This window comes from Nicotiana sylvestris, chromosome 11 (genome assembly GCF_000393655.2).
Source record: "Nicotiana sylvestris chromosome 11, ASM39365v2, whole genome shotgun sequence".
Classification (NCBI taxonomy): domain Eukaryota; kingdom Viridiplantae; phylum Streptophyta; class Magnoliopsida; order Solanales; family Solanaceae; genus Nicotiana; species Nicotiana sylvestris.
Window position 1 is genome coordinate 163,612,824 of NC_091067.1, and position 20,425 is coordinate 163,633,248.

Genomic DNA, 20,425 nt, shown 5'->3' on the forward strand with positions numbered 1-20,425 from the left:
TTTCTGCACTATAAAGATCAAGAAATATTTGCTTTGTTCCTCTATTGAATAATTCTGAGGTATATATAGCACAAAGCAAAGAAAATTTACTACTGTTGCTCAGCTAGTCATTTTCAGTCAAAATTTGAGTTGTCAATTACATATGCACATTTTGTGGTGAAGCTTTAATGGGAAGATTTTTTTAGAGCATTAAGACTTATTCAGTGATAGGGCATAAACATGTGCACATTCTCTTGGGTGCACTTATCAAGTAAATGGAAAAAAAAATAAGCATTTGTGAAAAACTTACCTGTTGAATGTTATCAACACTGATCTACAAATCAAGTTAAAAATAAACTCATAAAGATAGTGCATAAATAAACATGTGCACATTCTCTCGCCGAGTAACTAGTTTATATAACAATGAGAAAGAATATTTCTAGCTATCCAAAAGAAGCTGCCCATACCCTCTGTCTCACTTATGTTCAAGACACCTTTCTGTCCCACTTATGTTCAAGACACTTTTAGACTTAGGCACCTTTTCTTTTTCACATCATTCGAACAAATAGCATTAACAGTTCCCAACAACTTTGTCCGATGACTGTGAAATAGTTGCGTCGATTTTCTTTCCGGCAACACCCTCCCTCAAGTGGGATCCAGTAGATCGGACTCCCAACCTGCTTATAATTGATCGGTGAAGAGGGCCAGATAAGGCTTTGGTGATTATATCTGCAATTTGGGAAGAAGAAGGAACGAAGGATAGCGAAATCAACCCATCTAGCAATTTCTCACGAACGAAGTGGCAGTCAAGTTCTATATGCTTGGTTTGTTCATGAAAGAAGGGATTTTTAGCTATATGTATAGCGGATTGATTATCACAGTGAAGTGACACAGGTAAGGAGGGAGGAGCTGAAAGATCTTGTAAAAGGCGGACAAGCCAACTAATTTCCACAACAAGCCGACGCATAGAACGATATTCTGCTTCTGCCGAAGAAAGGGCGACAACCGGCTGTTTCTTTGATTTCCATGACACCGGACAGCCTCCAAGACTTATTAAAAATCCACTTACAGATCGTCGTGTATCAGAACAAGATGCCCAATCGGAATCGCAATAGGCCAAGAGCTGAAAAGAGGGATCCGGAGACATGAATAATCCAAGTCCTGGGTCTCCAAATAGATATCTTAGAGTATGTAGAGCTGCCTGAAAATGCCCAGTGCAAGGGGATTGCATATGTTGACTTAGAGTTTGAACAACAAATGCGATATCTGGTCTGGTATTCATCAAGAAATTCAACTTCCCTAAGAGTCGCCGATATATTGTCGGATCCTTCAAAGGAGTGCCGCAATTAGCTGAAATTTTGATAATTGGATCCAAAGGGCTTGAGGCTGGTCGTTCTTCTAACAATCGAACTCAGAGACAAGATCTAGAGCAAATTTTTGTTGAGTGATGACTAATCCTACAGATTCTCGAAGAAGCTCCAAACCCAAGAAGTAGTGAGCTTCTCCCAAGTCTTTTATTCTAAATTCGGCATCAAGAAAATGTTTGGTTTCATCAATCTCTTCTTGATTGTTCCCAGTTATTAAGATGTCGCCGACATAGATAGCCAAAATGGTGATGAGATTCCCAGAAGTCTTAAAAAGAGAGAGTAATCATTCAAAGATAAAGTGTATCCTCTAGTGCCAAAAGTAGAAGATAATTTAGCATACCATTGGTGTGATGCCTGTTTAAATCCATATAGTGATTTTTGAAGTTGACACACGTGTGAAGGAGGACCTACTAGACCAGGAAGAAATTTCATGTAAACCTCTTCATCCAGATCACCATGTAGAAAGGCATTATTGACGTCGAGTTGGTGTAAAATCCAACTCCTCTTAACTGCTATGCTCAAAATACATCTAATTGTGGTGATCTTTACCACCGGAGAAAAGGTCTCGGTATAATCAATTCCTTCTCCTTGTATATCTCCTCTTATAACTAATCGAGCCTTTAATCTTTCCAAGGATCCATCTTACTTTAACTTAACTTTGTACACCCATTTACAAGGCAAAGCTTTACCACATCCCAAGTGTGATTGGAATCCAGTGCTGCAAATTCTTTTTTCATGGCATCCTGCCAACCTGGGTGCTTCATTGCCTGCTGGTAAGAAGTAGGCTCTACAATCTGACATATGAAATTAATTTTATCTTTGTTTTGTTGTGTTAAAGCAGAGAAAGAAAATGAGTGAATAGGAAAAAAAAAGGGGGTTAGGAGAAATCACAGAGTAAGCAGAGTTACATATATAATCTGATAAATACTTAGGTGCATTATGTATTCTATCAGATCTACGTAAAACCGATTCTTCTGCTGTAGATAACACTTCATCAAAAATAGGGGAAGTTCCAGGAGACCTAGAGTATTGATTTGGACTAAAACTTATATCATAGAAAACTTCAGGGGATTGACTCAAAGTGGCCGACAATTCATGTGACTGAGATATGGTGTCTTTGAGTGATGAGGGTTCATGTGAAGTAGATTTTCCTTGAATTATCATTGGTTGATCTACTAAATCAGTAGATGAAGGAAAACAAGCAAGAAACAAATGTGACATAGGTTTTGAGTATGAAAAAGGGAAGATATTTTCAATGAATTTCACATCTCTTGAAGTGAATATTTGATTTGATTGCAGACTAAGAACTTTGTATCCTTTCTTACCATATGGATAACCTAAAAACACACCTGGTAAAGCCCTAGGATCTAGTTTGTCCCTATTTCTAGAAAGTGTAGATATAAAACACAAACATCCAAAAGGTTTCAAATAAGAATAATCTAGTTGTTTTCCAAAGACTACTTGATAAGGAGACCTGTTTTGAAGAACTTTAGAAGGAAACCTATTAGTCAAATGTGTTGCAGTAAGAAGGCAGTCACCTCAGAATTTCTTTGGGGCATGTGACTGAAATAATAAACCTCTATAAGTCTCAAGCAAGTGTCTATGTTTGCGTTCAACCACTCCATTCTGTTGTGGAGTTGCAACGCAAGTGGTTTGATGAATTATTCCTTGAGAAGAAAAATAATCTTTAGGAATGTTCCCTATTCCTAATTAATAAGCATTATCTGATCTTATTACTTTCACTTTGGCAGAAAATTGTCTTTCAATAAGGGCAAGGAAAGATTTCAAAATAGGAAAGGCATTTGATTTTGTGGAAAGGAGATAGGTCCAAATACTTCTAGAAAAATCGTCCACTATAGTAAGAAAATACTTTTCTCCTTTATATGTTGGAGTGTTATAAGGTCCCCATGTATCAATGTGAATCAAGTCAAAACACTTCTTGGATTTAATAGTGCTGGTTGCAAAAGGTAGTTTAGATTGTCTTGCCATGTGGCAAATTTCACAAGGAAAATCTTTAAGTTCTCTAAAAGTAATAGGAATTCCTGTAATGTTCTTCATTGTATGATAAGAGAGATGTCCCAATTTATTGTGCCAAAGTCTTTCAATAGTAGAAATATTGCAACTAGGAATAATTTCATTGATTACTTCATTCAAATTTTCATGACAGACAGGACATAAAGACTCAAAACAAACATGACTTAAAGATTTAGAACAAGCAGACTTGGACACAAAAGGACAGGACTCTGTGGCATTGCACTTAGGTAATTGACCGGCAACTGAAGAAACTTGGACATGGAGCTTTGAAAAGTCTTGAGAAGTGTTATCTTTCAGCAAGTAAAGACCTATTTTTGCTTCTCCAAAAAGTTGATGCCTCTTCATTGAAGGGGCATGTATAAAATACCCATGCTTAGTAAACATCAAAATATAATTAACTTGCTTACAAAGTTGATATACTGACAACAAATTGTGTTTGAATGTAGGGACAACAAGCACATTATGAATCTCAAGATCTAAGTACAAGAACAAACTTCCAACCATTGTAACCTTTACTTTGTAGGAATTTGGTAAATTAACAAAGATGGGATTTGAAAGTTTCTTTATGTTATGAAGTAGGTTCTTATCATATGTCATGTGTTGTGTTGCACCTGAGTCAATAATCCAAGTATTATGAAAAAGGTTGGAAAAGAAAGAGGTAAACGTGTGTAGAACAAAATTTGTACCAGCAAGGTTAGCACTAACACCAGGTTCAGGTTTTGAGGTTGATCCACTAGATTCGTGCACTGTCCGGAACATTTGGATTAATTTTTCACATTGTTCTTTGGTAAAGCCTTGACTGTTGACTGAAGTTAGTACTGCATTTGCTCTAGTACCTGCACTATCTCCTTCTTCGGTATTTACTACATTGACTTGATGGTTTCCATAGCCCCCTTTCCTTTGTTTGCTTAACTTGAAATGTTCCGGATAACCAACCAACTTGTAGCATTTTTCTTTAATATGTCCCATCTTTTTGCAATATCTGCAGTACAACTCGTGTTTCCTCAAATCAGAGTTAGAAAGTTGATTTTCTCCTTTGTTCTCTATGTTTCTCCTTTGTCCATTCCATATCTCTGTCCAGTCAACATAAAAGCAATAGATTCAGTAGAGACATGGTTACCTGAGTGTATCTCCCATTGAGTTTCCTCATGCAAGATGATTGAGTAAGCTTGTGCAGTTGTGGGGAGTAGTTTCATCATCAAGATATTACCTCTTACTCCACTGTAAACATCATTCAGCCCCATTAGAAATTGTATTAGCTTTTGGTCCTCATTCATCTTGTGGTTGTGTGACTTTGCACCACATTTGCAATCACAGTTGCAGGTCATAAAAGTATTTAGGACCTTCATTTGATCCCAGGTTCTCTTCAGCTTAGTGAAATACCCTGCCACATCATTAGTTCCTTGGTTGATGTTGTTTAGCTCTCTTTGTAACTGGAACAACTTAGTCCCATCAGCTTGCCCATAACGCTGCTCTAACTCATTCCACAACTCTTCAGCCGTTTGAGAGTAAATAACACTCTCTGCAATGTCCTTGCTGAGAGAGTTAAGCAACCAAGCAATGACCATGTCATTGCACCTCCTCCATTGATCCTGCATCGGTGGATCTGTTGGCATGATATAAGTTCCATTAATAAATCCAAGCTTGTTTTTAGCGGATAAATATATCAAGACGCCTTTATGCCAGTTTGCATAACTAGTTCCATCAGTTTATATTGATGAGATTCATTCCCGGAGAATCTGAGTTGTTCAGAAAATAAGGATGACAAGCATCTATTTTATCAGCCAATGTCTCAACCATTTTTGGATCAGAAAAAATATTTTCAGTGTCTGATTCAACCATCTTTGTCTTGATGGAGATTCAAAGAAGAAGGAGAACAAGAGAAAATTGTAAAAAAAAATATATATATATCTTAGTGATGCTCTTATACCATGAGAAAAATTATGGAGAATCTTCAATATCTTTCTTTCTTTGTACAATAACCTATCTATCTATACTATATTAAAAGTGGGAACCTTAAAACTTAAAAGTTAAATTATTAAAATGTCCTTCTTAATTACCTAATTAAATACCATATTTATTTTATTAAAGTCAAAAAAGAAAATAGTGCCTACAATTTTTAACGTCGCCTGGTTTAGAACATTTAATGAAACGGTGCCAGCTTTAATTACTTAAGAACCCTAGAGATTAAACTTTTTTACGATGTTCCGTATGTTCTATCCTTCCAGTTTGGTTGTTGGCCAATCATTTGCTTTTCAAAGTAGAGTAACTAATATGTGCATTGGTTTGCAACTTTTGCTGAATTGAAATATTAGTGGTTATAAAATTACGAAGATTTCTTGGGTTGTGGGGAATATATGCATTAGTATTCATTTTTATGACCTTTAAATAGAAATTGATATTAAGTCTATGGTTAGAGTTAACAAAATGGAAATTAATCGCCGAACCGACGCCTTGGTCATATATATGACATCGATTGGTTCAACTGTCATCACTGGTTTATGGAACATTTGGAACAAGGCCGAGCAAATCTCTACATAGGAATCACGTGCGGTGCTACAATTTTCCATAGCCAAAGGGATGATTTCAAAGTGAAAATAACAATAAATGTCAATGTTTGGAATAAATTCTATTATTGGGGGAAGTTGTACAACAACAACAACAACCCAGTATAATCTCACTTAGTGGGGTCTGGGGAGGGTAGTGTGTACGCAGACCTTACCCCTACCCTAGGGTAGAGAGACTGTTTCCAAATAGACTATCGGGGGAAGTTGTAAGTTAGTTAATTTTGTGCATAGCTGTGCAGAACTAGGGGGTATGTATGAAAGGACAACGCCACCTCAAGACGTAATTGCATTTAAAAAGAAAAGAATAAATTTATTTGTAATTCTTCCTTTAAAATGTTTTTTATGCTCAACAAAGTTGGTTTTACACTTCTTATTCTAAGAGCCCGTTTGACTTATTTTGAAAATTACTTTTTTCAGAAGTGCTTTTTTAAAAAGTACTTTTGAGAAAAAACTGTTTGTGTTTGGCAAATTCATTTAAGAAGTACTTATTGGAACATTTGGTAATTAATTTGTGCTTGGCCAATCATTTCAAAAGTGCTTTGAGTGTCAAATTACCAAAAATGATAGTACCAATGTCGTGTAATTCTTTTAAACATAAAAAATGAACTTAAATATTTATCGTAAGAGACTTTTATTGTTTTTTTATTTTATTTAATTAAATATAAAACATAAAGTAAGAAAACATATTAAAGATTTAAATCAATTTTACATATATAGTTATACTAAAGTATATATTATCTAGTATAATTACTTATTTTATATGATGATTTGAGTCATTAAAATAACATCAATCAGTATAAATTAGAAGTCTATCCACAAATTACTATATCTTGATAATCCCTCATGAAACTTCTATCACACAATACTTCAATATTAGTAGAAGACTTGCCTCGCATTTCTAAAGGAATATCAGAAGGCTGATCTCCTTCATCAATCTCTGCAGTAATGTCTTCATTAGCATAATAGTTAAATTCATTATCGGTAAAAGAATATTGTCGGATGAAATTATGTATAGCCATGGTAGTTGTAACTAGATGATTTTGAATGTCAAACTTGAAAGATGGCATTGAGCGTAAAATAAAAATAATTTTAAATATATAAAAAAATCGTAAAAGAAATAGTTTTGAATGTCAAACTTGAAAGATGGCATTGAGCGTAAAATAAAAATAATTTTAAATATATAAAAAAATCGTAAAAGAAATAGTTAAGTATGTTTAAATTCTAATTCAAAAAAGGGTAACTAATTATTAACAACACATAAGTGTATAATTTATTTATTTTTTAAAATTTAAATTCAAAAAGAAACTAATTATTACCTAACCTCACTAACTTTGTCCTAAAATGCCAAGTGGCCTATTGTGAGGTTGCCAATATGGATGCATTTTCTTCTTCTTTTAATAATATATAGATAGATTATGCAATATAATTGTAAATTTAGTACCTATTAGTAGGTCATTTTCACAAATCAGATTTGATAACTGTTTTAAAGATTCGGGAACTAATAGTATATAATAGAAGAAATTCTAAATAATTATTTGCAGGAAGAGAATTGATAATCCAAAGAAGATGCAGATAATTTGATTTAGTGTGAAAGAAGAAGAAGATAATTTGGAAGTTACGAGACATTCACAAAGAAAAGATCAAAAACAAGAAAAGTCAATAAATTTTTTGAAAAGTTACAATATGATTCATATATATGATATATTTAATTTTAATAGGATGTAAAAACTAGAAACAAAAATGAAAAGAAAAAACTTAAATTAATAAGGGATAATTTGAAAAATATAAATTTATGGTAAGGATAGTTTTGTCTTGAATAAATTAATTTTCTACTTCTGCTTCTGCTTCTTGGAAGAAGCTAGAATTTTCTGCTTCTTCTCAAAAGCAGAAAAACTGCTTCTGCTGCTGGCAAAAAGTACTTTTCTGTATTGGACAAACAACTCAAATTTTTTAAAAAGTACTTTTTAAGGGAAAAAAGTACTTTTGGCCTCCCAAAAGCTTGGCCAAACAGGCTCTAACAGGAAGATTTTATTAATTGTGTTTTAATTCTCCATCTTATTTGTCAATTACTGCACACGACTTCTTGAAAAAGACTTGTTCTTTTTCATGGAAAAAGGAGTTCAATAACATTACTATAACTACAAGAGCGGTGGATAAAAAGATCAACGTCTAATAACAAATAAGAAAATTAAAGTCGAAAAAGATTAGTTATCTTTATTTAGATTGAAATAAACTATAAATTAATTTAGTGTTTATTTGTCGAAAAAGTATTATTGCATGTGTGCCAATCTGAATATCAAATTTAGAGCTTTCATTCGTATGAAAACAACTTCTGTTGGCATTGCATTCAAATTTTGAATTTGTATTTTTTACTTCATCATTTTGATCCATAATTCTTTTATTCTTTTTGGTTTCCACATAGTATCTCTCTCTATTTATATATAAAGATAATTATTTAATAAGAACAAACGTCAACTCAATATTTCGTTATTTATTATTTATAGTGTTGCATCTAATGCATGGAGGTTACATATTGGCAAATCATGACAAATACTCAGCTTGTACTTTATTATTTATAGTGTTGCATCTAATGCATGGAGGTTACATGGCAAATCATGACAAATAATCAGCTTGTACTTTAATATTTCATGTATAATTATTTAATTAATATTTTGATTTAGTAATATTGATATTATTTTACCATATTGTATACTACAAGACTCGAAATACACGTGCAACACACGTGCCGAGTAACTAGTTTATATAATAATGAGAAAGAATATTTCTAGCTATCCAAGAGAACTTGCCCATACCCTCTGTCCCACTTATGTCCAAGACACCTTTAGACTTAGGCACCTTTTATTTTTCACATCATTCGAACAAATAGCATTAACAATTCCCAACAACTTTGTCCAATGACTGTGAAATAGTTGCGTCGATTTTCTTTCCGGCAACATATAGCTTGTTTTTGGATGGTTGTTACATATCGTTTTATAATGTATCGTATTATATTGTATTGTATTGTATTGTTTGATGAATATAATGTATGGATAGATTATATCGTTTGACATCATCTCATGATATCACGCACCAACAATATGAAGAATAAACTTGCAATATTATAAAGAAAAATTATAATACGAGGTAAAATTATTATATGAAAATATAGGAAAAATGATAAATAAAATATTTAATTATAATGAAGGGTGAGATTGAGAGAAAAATACAAGGTAACGATGCGACCACACCAAATCAGTCGTTATATAAAATGGCACATTTCGTCGTTATGTAACGACGGATTTAATAATACGATAACAACCAAAACAAACATTGTATTTAAAGTAACAATAAGATACGATACAATGAGTAACAACCATCCAAGAAATAGTTTTACAGTTGCGTTATTATAGTGAATAAAGTTCAGTTACTTTAATGAGATATAAAGAAGTTTTGTGACTTTACCATTAAAAAAGATAAAATTAAACGGTCATTTTTTAAATTGACCCTATTCTCTTTAATGTATTGTTCTAGATAAATCTACTTTAAATGAATAAAACAAAAATAACGAAATTTTAGGACTTGACCATCAAAAAAGATTTTTTCTATCACGCAACCTTGTTACATGAAACGCATCAAACTGAAACTCCAATCGTGAGGGAAATAAACGAATTTCAAATATCTTTTAATTCAAATAGGATTTTTCATCCCCCGAAACCAACAAATACTAGACGATTCACTTTCCCTCGATTGATTACACTTTTGAGAGTGGAGATCCACGTAACTCATTCCCTTGGTATGAACTGTTGTCAAATGTATCAAATTGATGTCCTTTAGAGATGCATCCAACACGATGATTGTGAGAGAGATTTAAGATTGTAAGTGATGTGAGAGATATTTGTGGAATTCCTCCGTCAATTTTGTTAAATGAGAGATCCAATAATTCAAGTACATACAAATGTTGTAGTGTCATTGGTATAAGACCTTCCAAGAAATTATGAGATAAGTTCAATGCAAGAAGTGCAATGAGATTTCCAATAGTAGTTGGAATCTGATTTTCAAATCTGTTCTCTGAGAAATTGATAATCATGTTTTCAATCAAAACTTGATGAAATTCAAGATCCAATCCCTTAACTGTAATTGACAAAGATGCATTATAATTATAATTAAGAAGATATTCTTATCAATTGTTTTCATGGCCTCGAAATTCTCAAAAAGACTTGCTAATAATGTTTGGATCGAAAGATTAGGTCGCGGAAGCTAGTAAAGCATAACATTAACGACGATAAATCATACAACAAAGAGAAACATACCAAAAGAAATACAAATATATAACGTGGTACGGTCAATTGACCTACATCCACGACGGAGATGAGAAATCCACTATATAAATATCACGATCCGGATTTCCCACCCTCGAGAGCCGTGATGGCGCCTACTGGTGAAAGCTAGGCAAGCCAAATTATTCTAATTACTTAACCTTTTCCAGTTTTAAACCATTAACAGTGATGAGTAGATATCATGCAAATAGCAAAAATAATTAAGCGGAAGACAAATCTGATAATTAATTTTAATACAAACTGCGGAAGTCTAAATACAACTCTACCCAGAATTTGGTGTCACAGTTTCACAGACGGTCTAAGAATACTACATACAGAGTCTGAAAAATAAAAGATACACTGTTTCTGAAATAAGTAAAGGAAACAGGATAAAGGAAAGATAGGAGGTGGCCCCAAGGCCCGCGGACGCCTGCAGGACTACCTCGGGTCGCTTGTTGGACCGAAGGCAGCAACCTCACTATGGTCCGAAGTCTACAATACTGGGATCTGCACAAAAAGTGCAGGGTATAGTATCAGCACAACCGACCCCATGTGCTCGTAAGTGCTCAGCCTAACCTCGGCGAAGTAGTGACGAGGCTAGGACCAGACTACCAAATAAACCTGTGTAGTTAAATTATATACAGCGGAAATAGAAGCAGATAATCACAATTAAAATTGTGCGGGGGAAACATGCTACGGGGAGTAACAGATAATAACAGAATATCAAGAGGAATATAAAGAAACCGAAATCTAATTACTAACAAGGATAGGGAAAACAAATGTAGAGTTCACTTTCATTTCACATCTCGTTGCAGGCGTGCAACTCGATCCCATTTCATGTATCTCGTTGTAGACGTGCAACCCGATCACATTTCATATATCTCGTTGCAGGTGTGCAACCCGATCCCATTTCATATATCTCGTTGCAGGCGTGCAACCCGATCCCATTTCACATATCTCGCTGCAGGCGTGCAACCCGATCTCATTTCACATATCTCGTTGCAGGCGTGCAACCCGATCCCATTTCATATATCTCGTTGCAAGCGTGCAACCCGCTCCCATTTCACATATCTCGTTGCAGGCATGCAACCCGCTCCCATTTCATATATCTCGTTGCAGACGTGCAACCCGCTCCCATTTCATATATTTCCGTGGCGGCGTGCCACCCGATCCCATTTACAAATCAACAACAATCACAAAAGAATCCCAACAATGGAACAATTATATTTCAACAATATCCCGGCAAGGGAACAATAATATCAAGACAACATTCCAGCAAGGGAACAATAATATCAAGACAACATCCCGACAAAGGAACAATAATGATAATAACATGTGAAGCGCAATAAACCACAACAGAGTCATAACAACTACAATACAAGACTCACGGGCATGCTTGACACCGACGTATAGATACTCGTCACCATGCCTATACATCGTACTCCACAATTAACACATAGCAAATAAGACACAACTCCTAATCCCTCAAGCTAAAGTTAGATCAAACACTTACCTCGATGCCACAAACACAATTCAAGCCTCTACTATCGCTTTACCTCGTGATTCCACCACCAATTCGCTCGTATCTACCCACAAGTTACTTAATTACATCAATAAATGCTAAATGAATCAATCCTAATGCATGAAAATGAGTTTTCTAAAAAATTTCCCAAAAAGTCAAAAATCGCCCCCGAGCCACATGGTCAAAACCCGAGGTTCGAACCAAAACCTGATTACCCATTCCCCCACGAACCCAAATATATAATTTGTTTTGAAATCGGACCTCAAATCGAGGTCCAAATCCCCAATTTTTAAAAAACCTAGGTTCTACCCAAAACACCCAATTTTTCCCATGAAAATCATTGATTTTGAATTGAAATCATGTGAAAAGATGTTAATGATTGAAGAAAACGAGTTAGAATTGACTTACTATCGATTAGGAAGAGAAGTTGCCTTTGAAAAATCGCCCTAGGGAGTTTATGTTTTGAAAAGATGTGAAAAATGGTTGAAAATGCGTCTAAGTTATGAACGATGTCGCAATTGCGACCAATTGCGAACCCTTCAGGATTTCTGAGACTTTCGCATTTGCAAACAAAATGTCGCATGTGCGACTTCGCATTTGCGACATATAAGTCGCATTTGCGGCTTCAGGCATTAAATGAAAACTTTGCATTTGCGAAGGGTATCTTGCAAATGCGAGATAAGGGCTGGCCTGGGTTGTTCACATTTGCGATTCAGTGTGAAGCCTGCAAGCCTGATCACACCAGCTAAAAAACCTGCAATTTTCCAAGTCCAAAATCCACCCAGTGGCCTATCCAAAACTCATCCGAGCCCTCGAGGCTCCAAACCAAATATGCACACCAACCTAAAAATATCGTACGGATTCGCTCATGCATTCAAATTGCTAAAATAACATCAACAACTATGAATTTAGCATTAAAATCATGAAATTTCTTAAGAACTTCAAACTTGCCAAATTTCTCAAATAAGGTCCGGTTCACATCATTTCAAATCCATTTCTTACCAATTTTTACAGGTTCGACTCAAATCATATATAAGACCTGTATCGGGTTCCGGAACCAAAATACGAGCCCGATACCAATGGTTTCAAACACATTTCACTTTCAAAAACTCATAATTTATTCAGCAAAATAATTTCTTTCAAAAATTCATTTCTTGGGCTTGGGACCTCGGAATTCGATTCCGGGCAAACGCCCAAGTCCCATATTTTCCCACGGACCCTCCGGGACTATCAAATTATGGGTCCGGGTCCGTTTACCCAAAATATTGACCAAAGTCAAATTAATTTATTTTAATGTCAAAATTCATCATTTTTCACAAATTTTCACATATTGGCTTTCCGGCTACGCGCCCGGACTACACACACAAATCGAGGTGATGCTGAAAGAGGTTTTTAAGGCCTCGGAATACAGAATTCATTTCTAAAACAAGTGATGACATCATCACAATAAAAGAGAGCACTAAATATCGAGAGAACAACCTCACGAAGAGGCAAACACAAGCGACATACTAACACTTGTCCCGTAAGGTTCTCCCCCTAAATATAACTCTCAAACCACATGTGGCTACATTGTGGATGTTGCTGAATAAGAAGGATGGATCCTCAATTTATAGAACTCCAAACTTTTTCCTACAAGAAAAGGGACTAGCCAAATATGGAAAAATTATATTTTAATTTCCTTCTAGGAAAAGAAAACTCAATTATGGTAAATATGTTGTCCTTTCTTTCATGAGATAGGAAAATTAATTATGGTAAGAAAATCTGGATAATTGGACGAGAGATCCATAATTTGAAGTTCTACAAATAAGCTTCTATTCCTTGAATCTTTGATGGGACCATGCAACTTATTTGATAGAGTTCCCAACCACTGTGGGAATGTGTCGTTCAACTCATTGTCACCTAAATCAAGAACTTCCAAATGCTTGCAATTGATTAAGGCCATTGTGGAATTTTTCCCTCCAGCTTATTCCTGTGCAATCTAAAGCTTTTGAGTTGGCTACCAGTAGTAAAATTTGTTGGAATTGTCTCACTGAGATTATTTTTGCTTATATGCAAAACCTTAACAAATTCACTCATCTCACCTAGACATTGTGGAATAGTTCCCTTCAAATTATTACTTCTCAAGTCCAGATTTGTCAGTGATGTTAGATTGCAAATACTTGAAGCAATCTGTCCATTGATATTATTATGCGGAAGGAGAAGAAGTTCTAGGGTTTAGAAGTGACTTTGGAATAGGACCGTGCAGCTGATTGTGTCCTAGTGTCTTCGACTTGAACTCCTCAATTTGGCCACTGAAGTTGTTAAAGCTCAAGTCTAAGTTAGACAACAATGGAAGGCAAAATATCCAGGACGGTAGGGGCGTCAATGGATATTTAAAAATCGACTACACCAACCGAACCGTACTGATTTTTAGGTTTCTTTCAATAAAATCATAGGTTGTTATATAAATTTATAACCGTACCGATAATTAGGGTAGATTTTTTATTTTTTGAAAATAAATAAAAAAAATACTGAACCATATCGAATAAATTTACATGTAGAAAATATATTTATATATTAAGTTTAAAAATAATAAAGCATTAATATTTTTTTTTGGGCATTGGAATTATAAAAATAGTTAAAAGCCAACGAGTAATTAAACTCAAAATCCTAATTCACAAAATTATTATACTACTCCTATTGAAACTAAATAATTTTCAGCATATTTGTTAGCAAGACACATGGTATTCTAGCGATTATGAGTAGCAAACTGTAACGAACTGACTTGTCGTTTTAAGAATTAAAGCTTCGTTCAGCGACTTAAGGTCTCGAGCAGCTTTATAATATGTATTATGACTCGCGTGTGTGTTGAGTTTGATTCTCGGAAGATTTGGAATCTAATTTGAAAGAACAATTCTCATTTTGAAGCTTAAATGGAAAGAGTTGACCGGAGAGTTGACTTTTAAGCAAACGACCCCGGAATGAAATTTTGATGACATCAATATCTTCGAATGGTGATTTCAGACTTAGGTGTATGTCCGGATTTAGATTTGGAAGTCCGTAGGGTAATTCGACGCATTTTGGCGAAAGTTGGAAATAGAAGATTTTTTTAAAAAAATTCGACCGAAGGTGGAATTTTGATAACGAGGTCGGATTTCGATTATGGAAATTAGAACAGCTCCATTACGTCATTTATGACTCGCGTATAAAATTTGAAGTTATTCCAGATTGATTTGATACGTTTCGGCGCGAAATATAAAAATTGGAAAAACTCATAATTCGATTCGATGCGCGATTTGTAATTTCGGCATTTTTTGACGTGGTTTGAAGCTTCGACTAGGTTCGTACTGTAGTTTAAGACGTGTTAGTATACTTGATTAAGGTCCCGAGGGGCTCGGTTGGATTCTGGATCACTAACGGATCGATTTTAGAATTTTTTGAAGCTGCTGAAATTCTGCTGTTTCTGGGCAGCAACTGATACCTTCGCTTCTACGGCAAGTTCATCGCAGAAGCGACCTGGGCAGAGTTGGAGGGAGGTCTCAGATGCGGACTGTCTTGCGCACCTGCGCAATCGCAGGTGCTATGTATTGAAGACGCAGAAGCGGACTGAGGCATTAGATTTTCTGAATCAAGACTTGAATTCAAAAAAGTGAAGGTCTTTTCTGGTTTTAACATTCTTATAGATGGTTTGATCATAGACTCTGAGATCCCTGCACACATTCGGACCAAGTACTACGATCTTTGCTGCACTCAGAAGTCATTTCTCCATGACCATTTACTTAGTGGCCTGAACTGCAAGCTAGCTGCTGGAATGATCACAGAAACTGTGAACATTGCTGATGCCATTAGAGCTTCCAACATTTCGACCTCTCGTGATTATCTTGAAACTTGGAACAGAAACATTCAAGGACCAAAAAATCAGTCACCTTGCCATTTTCGATTAGGATTTTGGAGCTCGGTTTTGGGGCGATTTTGGAGGAATTCTTCTCGACTTTGACTTGGGTTCGAGCTGTCCGGAGGTAAATTCGAGCAAGAAGGCTATTTTGGAATATCGGCCTAACTCGGTAAAGAGCCAGGTATTGGAGATATCGGACTCGGACAAAATTAGAGTGTGATCGCAAGGACTTAAGGTAGAGCTGCTTGGTCGTCGCAGTCCATTGGAGTCTTTCCATTTTTATTATATTGTTAATTTCTTATTCGAACAGTAGTGTATATTCGGTCCTCGAGATCATTCCATATATTCAGTTAGAGTTCTGACTCAGTATTACCAGTCTTGGGAAGTTGTTATATTTGTTTCCACTTTTGGTTTCGAAGCTTGTATTATAATTATATGTTAAAAGAAAATGGATTGATTTGTTATTATAATCGGTTTACCTAGTCTTAGAGACTAAGTGCCATCACGACACATGTGGTGGGATTTTGGGTCGTGACACAAACTACAATGCATTGAATATGTTTCATTTCGTGTGATTTAAATTTATTTTGCATATTTAATCTTCCATATACTTTATTCTTGAATCACAGCTTGGTTAATATCTTCTCATTCGTGTGATTTATATATTCTTTGTCTTTCATTAGTTTCTTTTATGTTGTTGTATAATACTCTGGCCATCTTTCATGTTTTTTAATTCATCACCTGTTAAATAGTAAAATATATAGAGAGTTTTGCGAAGTCCTATAAAGTATGTATGTTATTGCATTCTACTTTTATTAGTGATTTTTACTTGATATTTAAAAAAATACCGAAAATTAACCGAACCGTACCGTACCGATACCGACGAGAAACCGACATGATTGAGACAATTTTAGAAAGTCTAATTTTGGTTATACATAATAAAATAACTAAAAATTTGGTATGATACAAATTTTATAAAATAACCGACCGAACTGAACCATTGACACCCCGACTTTCGGCATTTCAAGCCTAACAAAACTACGGACCTCCAAAATACAATCCGAACACACCCCTAAGCCCGAAATCACCCAACGAAGCTAATGGAATCGACATAATTCTATTTTGAAGTCTTCTTCACACTGCTCTGACTATGGTCCAATTCTAAAGCTTAAGCTCTCATTTAGGGACTAAGTATCCCAAAACACCCCGAAACTCAAAACGAATCCTCCCAACAATTCACAATAGCAGAAACAAACACGATGAATGCAGTTAATAGGGGAACAAGGCTTTAATTCTTAAAACGACTGGCCGGGTCGTTACAAATCTGCCAAGATTGGAACAAAGAAAGCAATCAACCAAGATTGTCTCAAATCAAGGAAGATTGAAGGAAGCAATTCGTAAGGAATAAAATGAATTTAGCTACTATTCTAAGCTTGATTCATGAGGCAACTCTTGGCTCATTCTCTTAGATATATATGCCTCACAAGGAAAGGACTCCTAAAATTGCTGCAATGCAATCCCATAAGACAAGGAAGCAGAAGACTCAAAAAGGCTGTAAAGGAAGAAGCAGAAGAACTTAGAAAGCTACGCAACTACGCAAACTATTTTCTATGCAACAAACTATAGATAAATGAAAACAAATCAGGTTTGAGTCTCAAAGGAAGAAAAGTCATGTCTTTATTCATATGGTAACAAACACTTCATGAAACATCATAATAAACTGTGAAAGACAAAGACTTATATTTGCATCTCCAACAACTTATTAGACTTGAAACCTGCAATGTTCAAAAATGAATTAAGAATTAGAGTTAAAATGATTAGATCATAAAATATCAATAATCAAAAGAATCTGCATAGAGATCAAGCTGAATACCTAGACACACTAATGTCTTTTCTTGTGTTTTTTCATTCTCGTAACGATTGTAGCTTCCCATTCTAAAACCATCCGGGAAAGCCATAATGGATTTTGAGTTGACAGCATTATGTATATTATGGACAGTCCAATAACTAGTCCACAACCATAACCTATGAGAACCGCCTGCCAACTGATCATTGATGAATCTTCTTCTTCTCCTTGATCTAGCACAACTGGAGTTGTCGCTTGTGTTACTCCGTCATCACCACAGCCTCTTGAGGGTGGAAATCCACGTAATCCATCATTCCCTTGGTATGAACTGTTCTCGAAAGTATCAAATTGATTTCCTTTAGGGATGCATCCAACTAGATGATTGTGTGAGAGATTTACGACTGCAAGTGATGTGAGATATGCGAGTTGTTGTGGAATTCCTCCACCAATTTTGTTAAATGAGAGATCTAATGATTCAAGTACAGACAAGTGTTGTAGTGATGCTGGTATAAGACCTTCTAATCCATTGTGAGACAAGTTCAACGTACGAAGCCCAATGAGATCTCCAATAGAACTTGGAATCTGACCCTTAAATTCATTCTTTGAGAGATCAATAACTATGTTTGTAGCCAAAACTTGAACAAATAAACGATCCAATCCCTTTGTTATAATTGTCACAGAATCATATTTACCTCCTCCATACCTTGGTGTACTCATGTTCTCATCAATAAGTTTCATGGCTTGGAAATTCTTAAAAAGATTTGCTGGTAAATTCCCACTAAATGCATTGGATGAGAGATCCATAATTTGAAGTAGTGGAAACAAGTTTCTATTCCTTGAAACTCTGATAGACCCATGCAACTTATTTGATCTCAAATTTAAAATCCTCAAATTTGGTAGGATTCCCAACCATTTTGGAAAAGTTTCCTTCAACTCATTGTTACCTAAATCAAGTAGTTGCAAATACTTGCAATTGATCAAAGATCCTGGGACTTGCCCCTCTAGCTTATTCCCATGCAATTTAATGACTCTGAGGAGGTTTCCAATACTAAAATTTGCTTGAATTGTCCCACTAAGATTATTATTGCTAAAATCCAAAACCGCAGTACTATTCATCTTACCCAAACATTCTGGGATTGTTCCCTGTAAATTATTGCTTCCTAGATCTAGCACTTTTATTTTAAGATTGCAGATGGTTGAAGCAATCTGTCCACTGAGATTATTTTGAGAAAGGTAAAGAAATTGTAGGTTTTGCTGGTTTAGGAGTGACTTTGGAATTGGACCTTGTAGCTGATTTTGGCTTAGAGCAACATACTCCAATGTTCTGGACTTGAACTCTTCAATTTTGCCACTGAAATGGTTATTGCTCAATTCTAACCTTAATAGTGATGAGAGGGAGAATACGCTGGAAGGAATTGGACCAGTTAGGGAATTGGACGAAAAATCGAAGTACCTAAGTTGTGTCCCATTCAAGCACTCAAGTCGGCCATTGAAGTTGTTATTTCTAAGCCATAAGATCTTGAGATTACCGAATCTGAAGAACTGGGAAATTGGTCCTTCAAGTTGGTTATTTGAAAGGTACACAGCCTCTATGCGAGTTAGATTCCATATAGGTTTAGGAATAGGCCCCGAGAGATTACAAGAGTCCATTTCCAGTTCATTCAATGAAGTTAAATAGCTAAACGATTCAGGTATATTACCAGTAAAATTCACACTGTAGAGATATAACTTTGTGAGAGATGTACTGCTATTCCATTTGCTCATTGGAAACCTAACATTGAGTTGGGAATTGTTCGACAAATCAAGAAATCCCAAGTTGGAAAGATGAAAAACTCTGTCAGGCAATGTCCCATGTAACTGTGTGTTTGGAAGTTGTAGAGTTGTTAAATAAGAAGAGAAATTTAGAGGGATAGTGGAAGAGATGTTGACAGAGTCAAGCACAAGCTCTCTTAATTGGGTCAAGTTCTTAAGGAGCAGTTCAGAATTGTGAGATCCAAGTGTAAGCACATTTGGACGATTGCTCGGGATACGAAGAACGTATAATTTAGAAAGATGAGAGATTTCTGAAGGAATTTGACCTGAAAAGCTTGAACTTGATAAATCAAGATGTGTCAAACTAGAAAACTCACCAAATTTAGGCGAAATGTGTGATCCAGAGAAATTATTACCAGATAAATCAAGCCTTTTGAGATTAGACAGTTTGAAAAGGCTACTATTGGAATGAAACTTGCCTTGAAGTTGACTGCAACTGAGGTCAAGCTCAATCACTTGGCCTGTAGTATCGTCGCAGTTAACTCCTTCCCATGAGCAGCAATCTCTACTCCTATTCCACGATAATGTCGTTGGATAAGAATTTAAACAACGAGAAGCGTCAGGATTTATGGTAAATATCTGTTTGAATTGTAGAAGAGCAAGAGTTTGATCTTTAGGGCACAAATACGTTGAGGATGAGGAGAAAGCAAGTCTAGAGAGAAGGGCACATAGCAGAAACAATGCAAGTTTTTCATAACCCATTTTTGCACTATAAATATCAAAACAATCAAGAAATTTTTGCTATGTTCCTCTATTGAATAATTTTGAAGTATATATAGCACAAAGCAAGAAAATTTACTATTGTTGCTTTGCAGTAATCAATTCCAGGAAGCTCACCTAGTCATTTTCAGTCAAATTTTCAGTTGTCAATTACTATGATATGAAGCTTTAATGGGATGAATTTTTAGAGCGCTAAGACTTCTTCAATGATATTGTATGTATTTTGATACGGTGAAGTTGTTCTAATGAAAAAAACAACGTAATTAATCGTTCATCATATTATGCCATATTAACTGCAAGAACAAATATTGAAATGGAACAGTCAAGATTCATACAGCTGGCTCGAACTACCTTGGGACTGAAACATAATCACTATTATAAATATATT

At 35.3% G+C, this 20,425-nt stretch overlaps 2 protein-coding genes and 1 long non-coding RNA gene across 3 annotated transcripts; 1 reads left to right on the plus strand and 2 right to left on the minus strand.

Moving 5' to 3' along the window:
• The first annotated feature begins 447 nt into the window (after nucleotides 1-447).
• LOC138882243 (uncharacterized) lies at nucleotides 448-3,993 on the plus strand. Its single transcript, XR_011403721.1, has 3 exons — nucleotides 448-2,119; nucleotides 3,514-3,680; nucleotides 3,827-3,993. It is a non-coding gene; the product is annotated as an uncharacterized lncRNA (long non-coding RNA).
• Nucleotides 3,994-4,423: 430 nt separating this feature from the next.
• LOC138881945 (uncharacterized) lies at nucleotides 4,424-6,966 on the minus strand. Its single transcript, XM_070162251.1, has 2 exons — nucleotides 6,837-6,966; nucleotides 4,424-4,986 (listed from the first exon to the last, which is right to left on the minus strand). The coding sequence occupies exons 1-2, from the start codon at nucleotides 6,964-6,966 to the stop codon at nucleotides 4,424-4,426; spliced, it is 693 nt and encodes a 230-aa protein (XP_070018352.1).
• A 10,353-nt stretch (nucleotides 6,967-17,319) lies between these two features.
• On the minus strand, nucleotides 17,320-20,047 carry LOC104215249 (receptor-like protein Cf-9). Its single transcript, XM_009765012.2, has 2 exons — nucleotides 17,533-20,047; nucleotides 17,320-17,434 (listed from the first exon to the last, which is right to left on the minus strand). The coding sequence occupies exon 1, from the start codon at nucleotides 20,017-20,019 to the stop codon at nucleotides 17,542-17,544; it is 2,478 nt and encodes an 825-aa protein (XP_009763314.1). The 5' UTR covers nucleotides 20,020-20,047; the 3' UTR covers nucleotides 17,320-17,434; nucleotides 17,533-17,541.
• Between the last annotated feature and the right edge of the window lie 378 nt (nucleotides 20,048-20,425).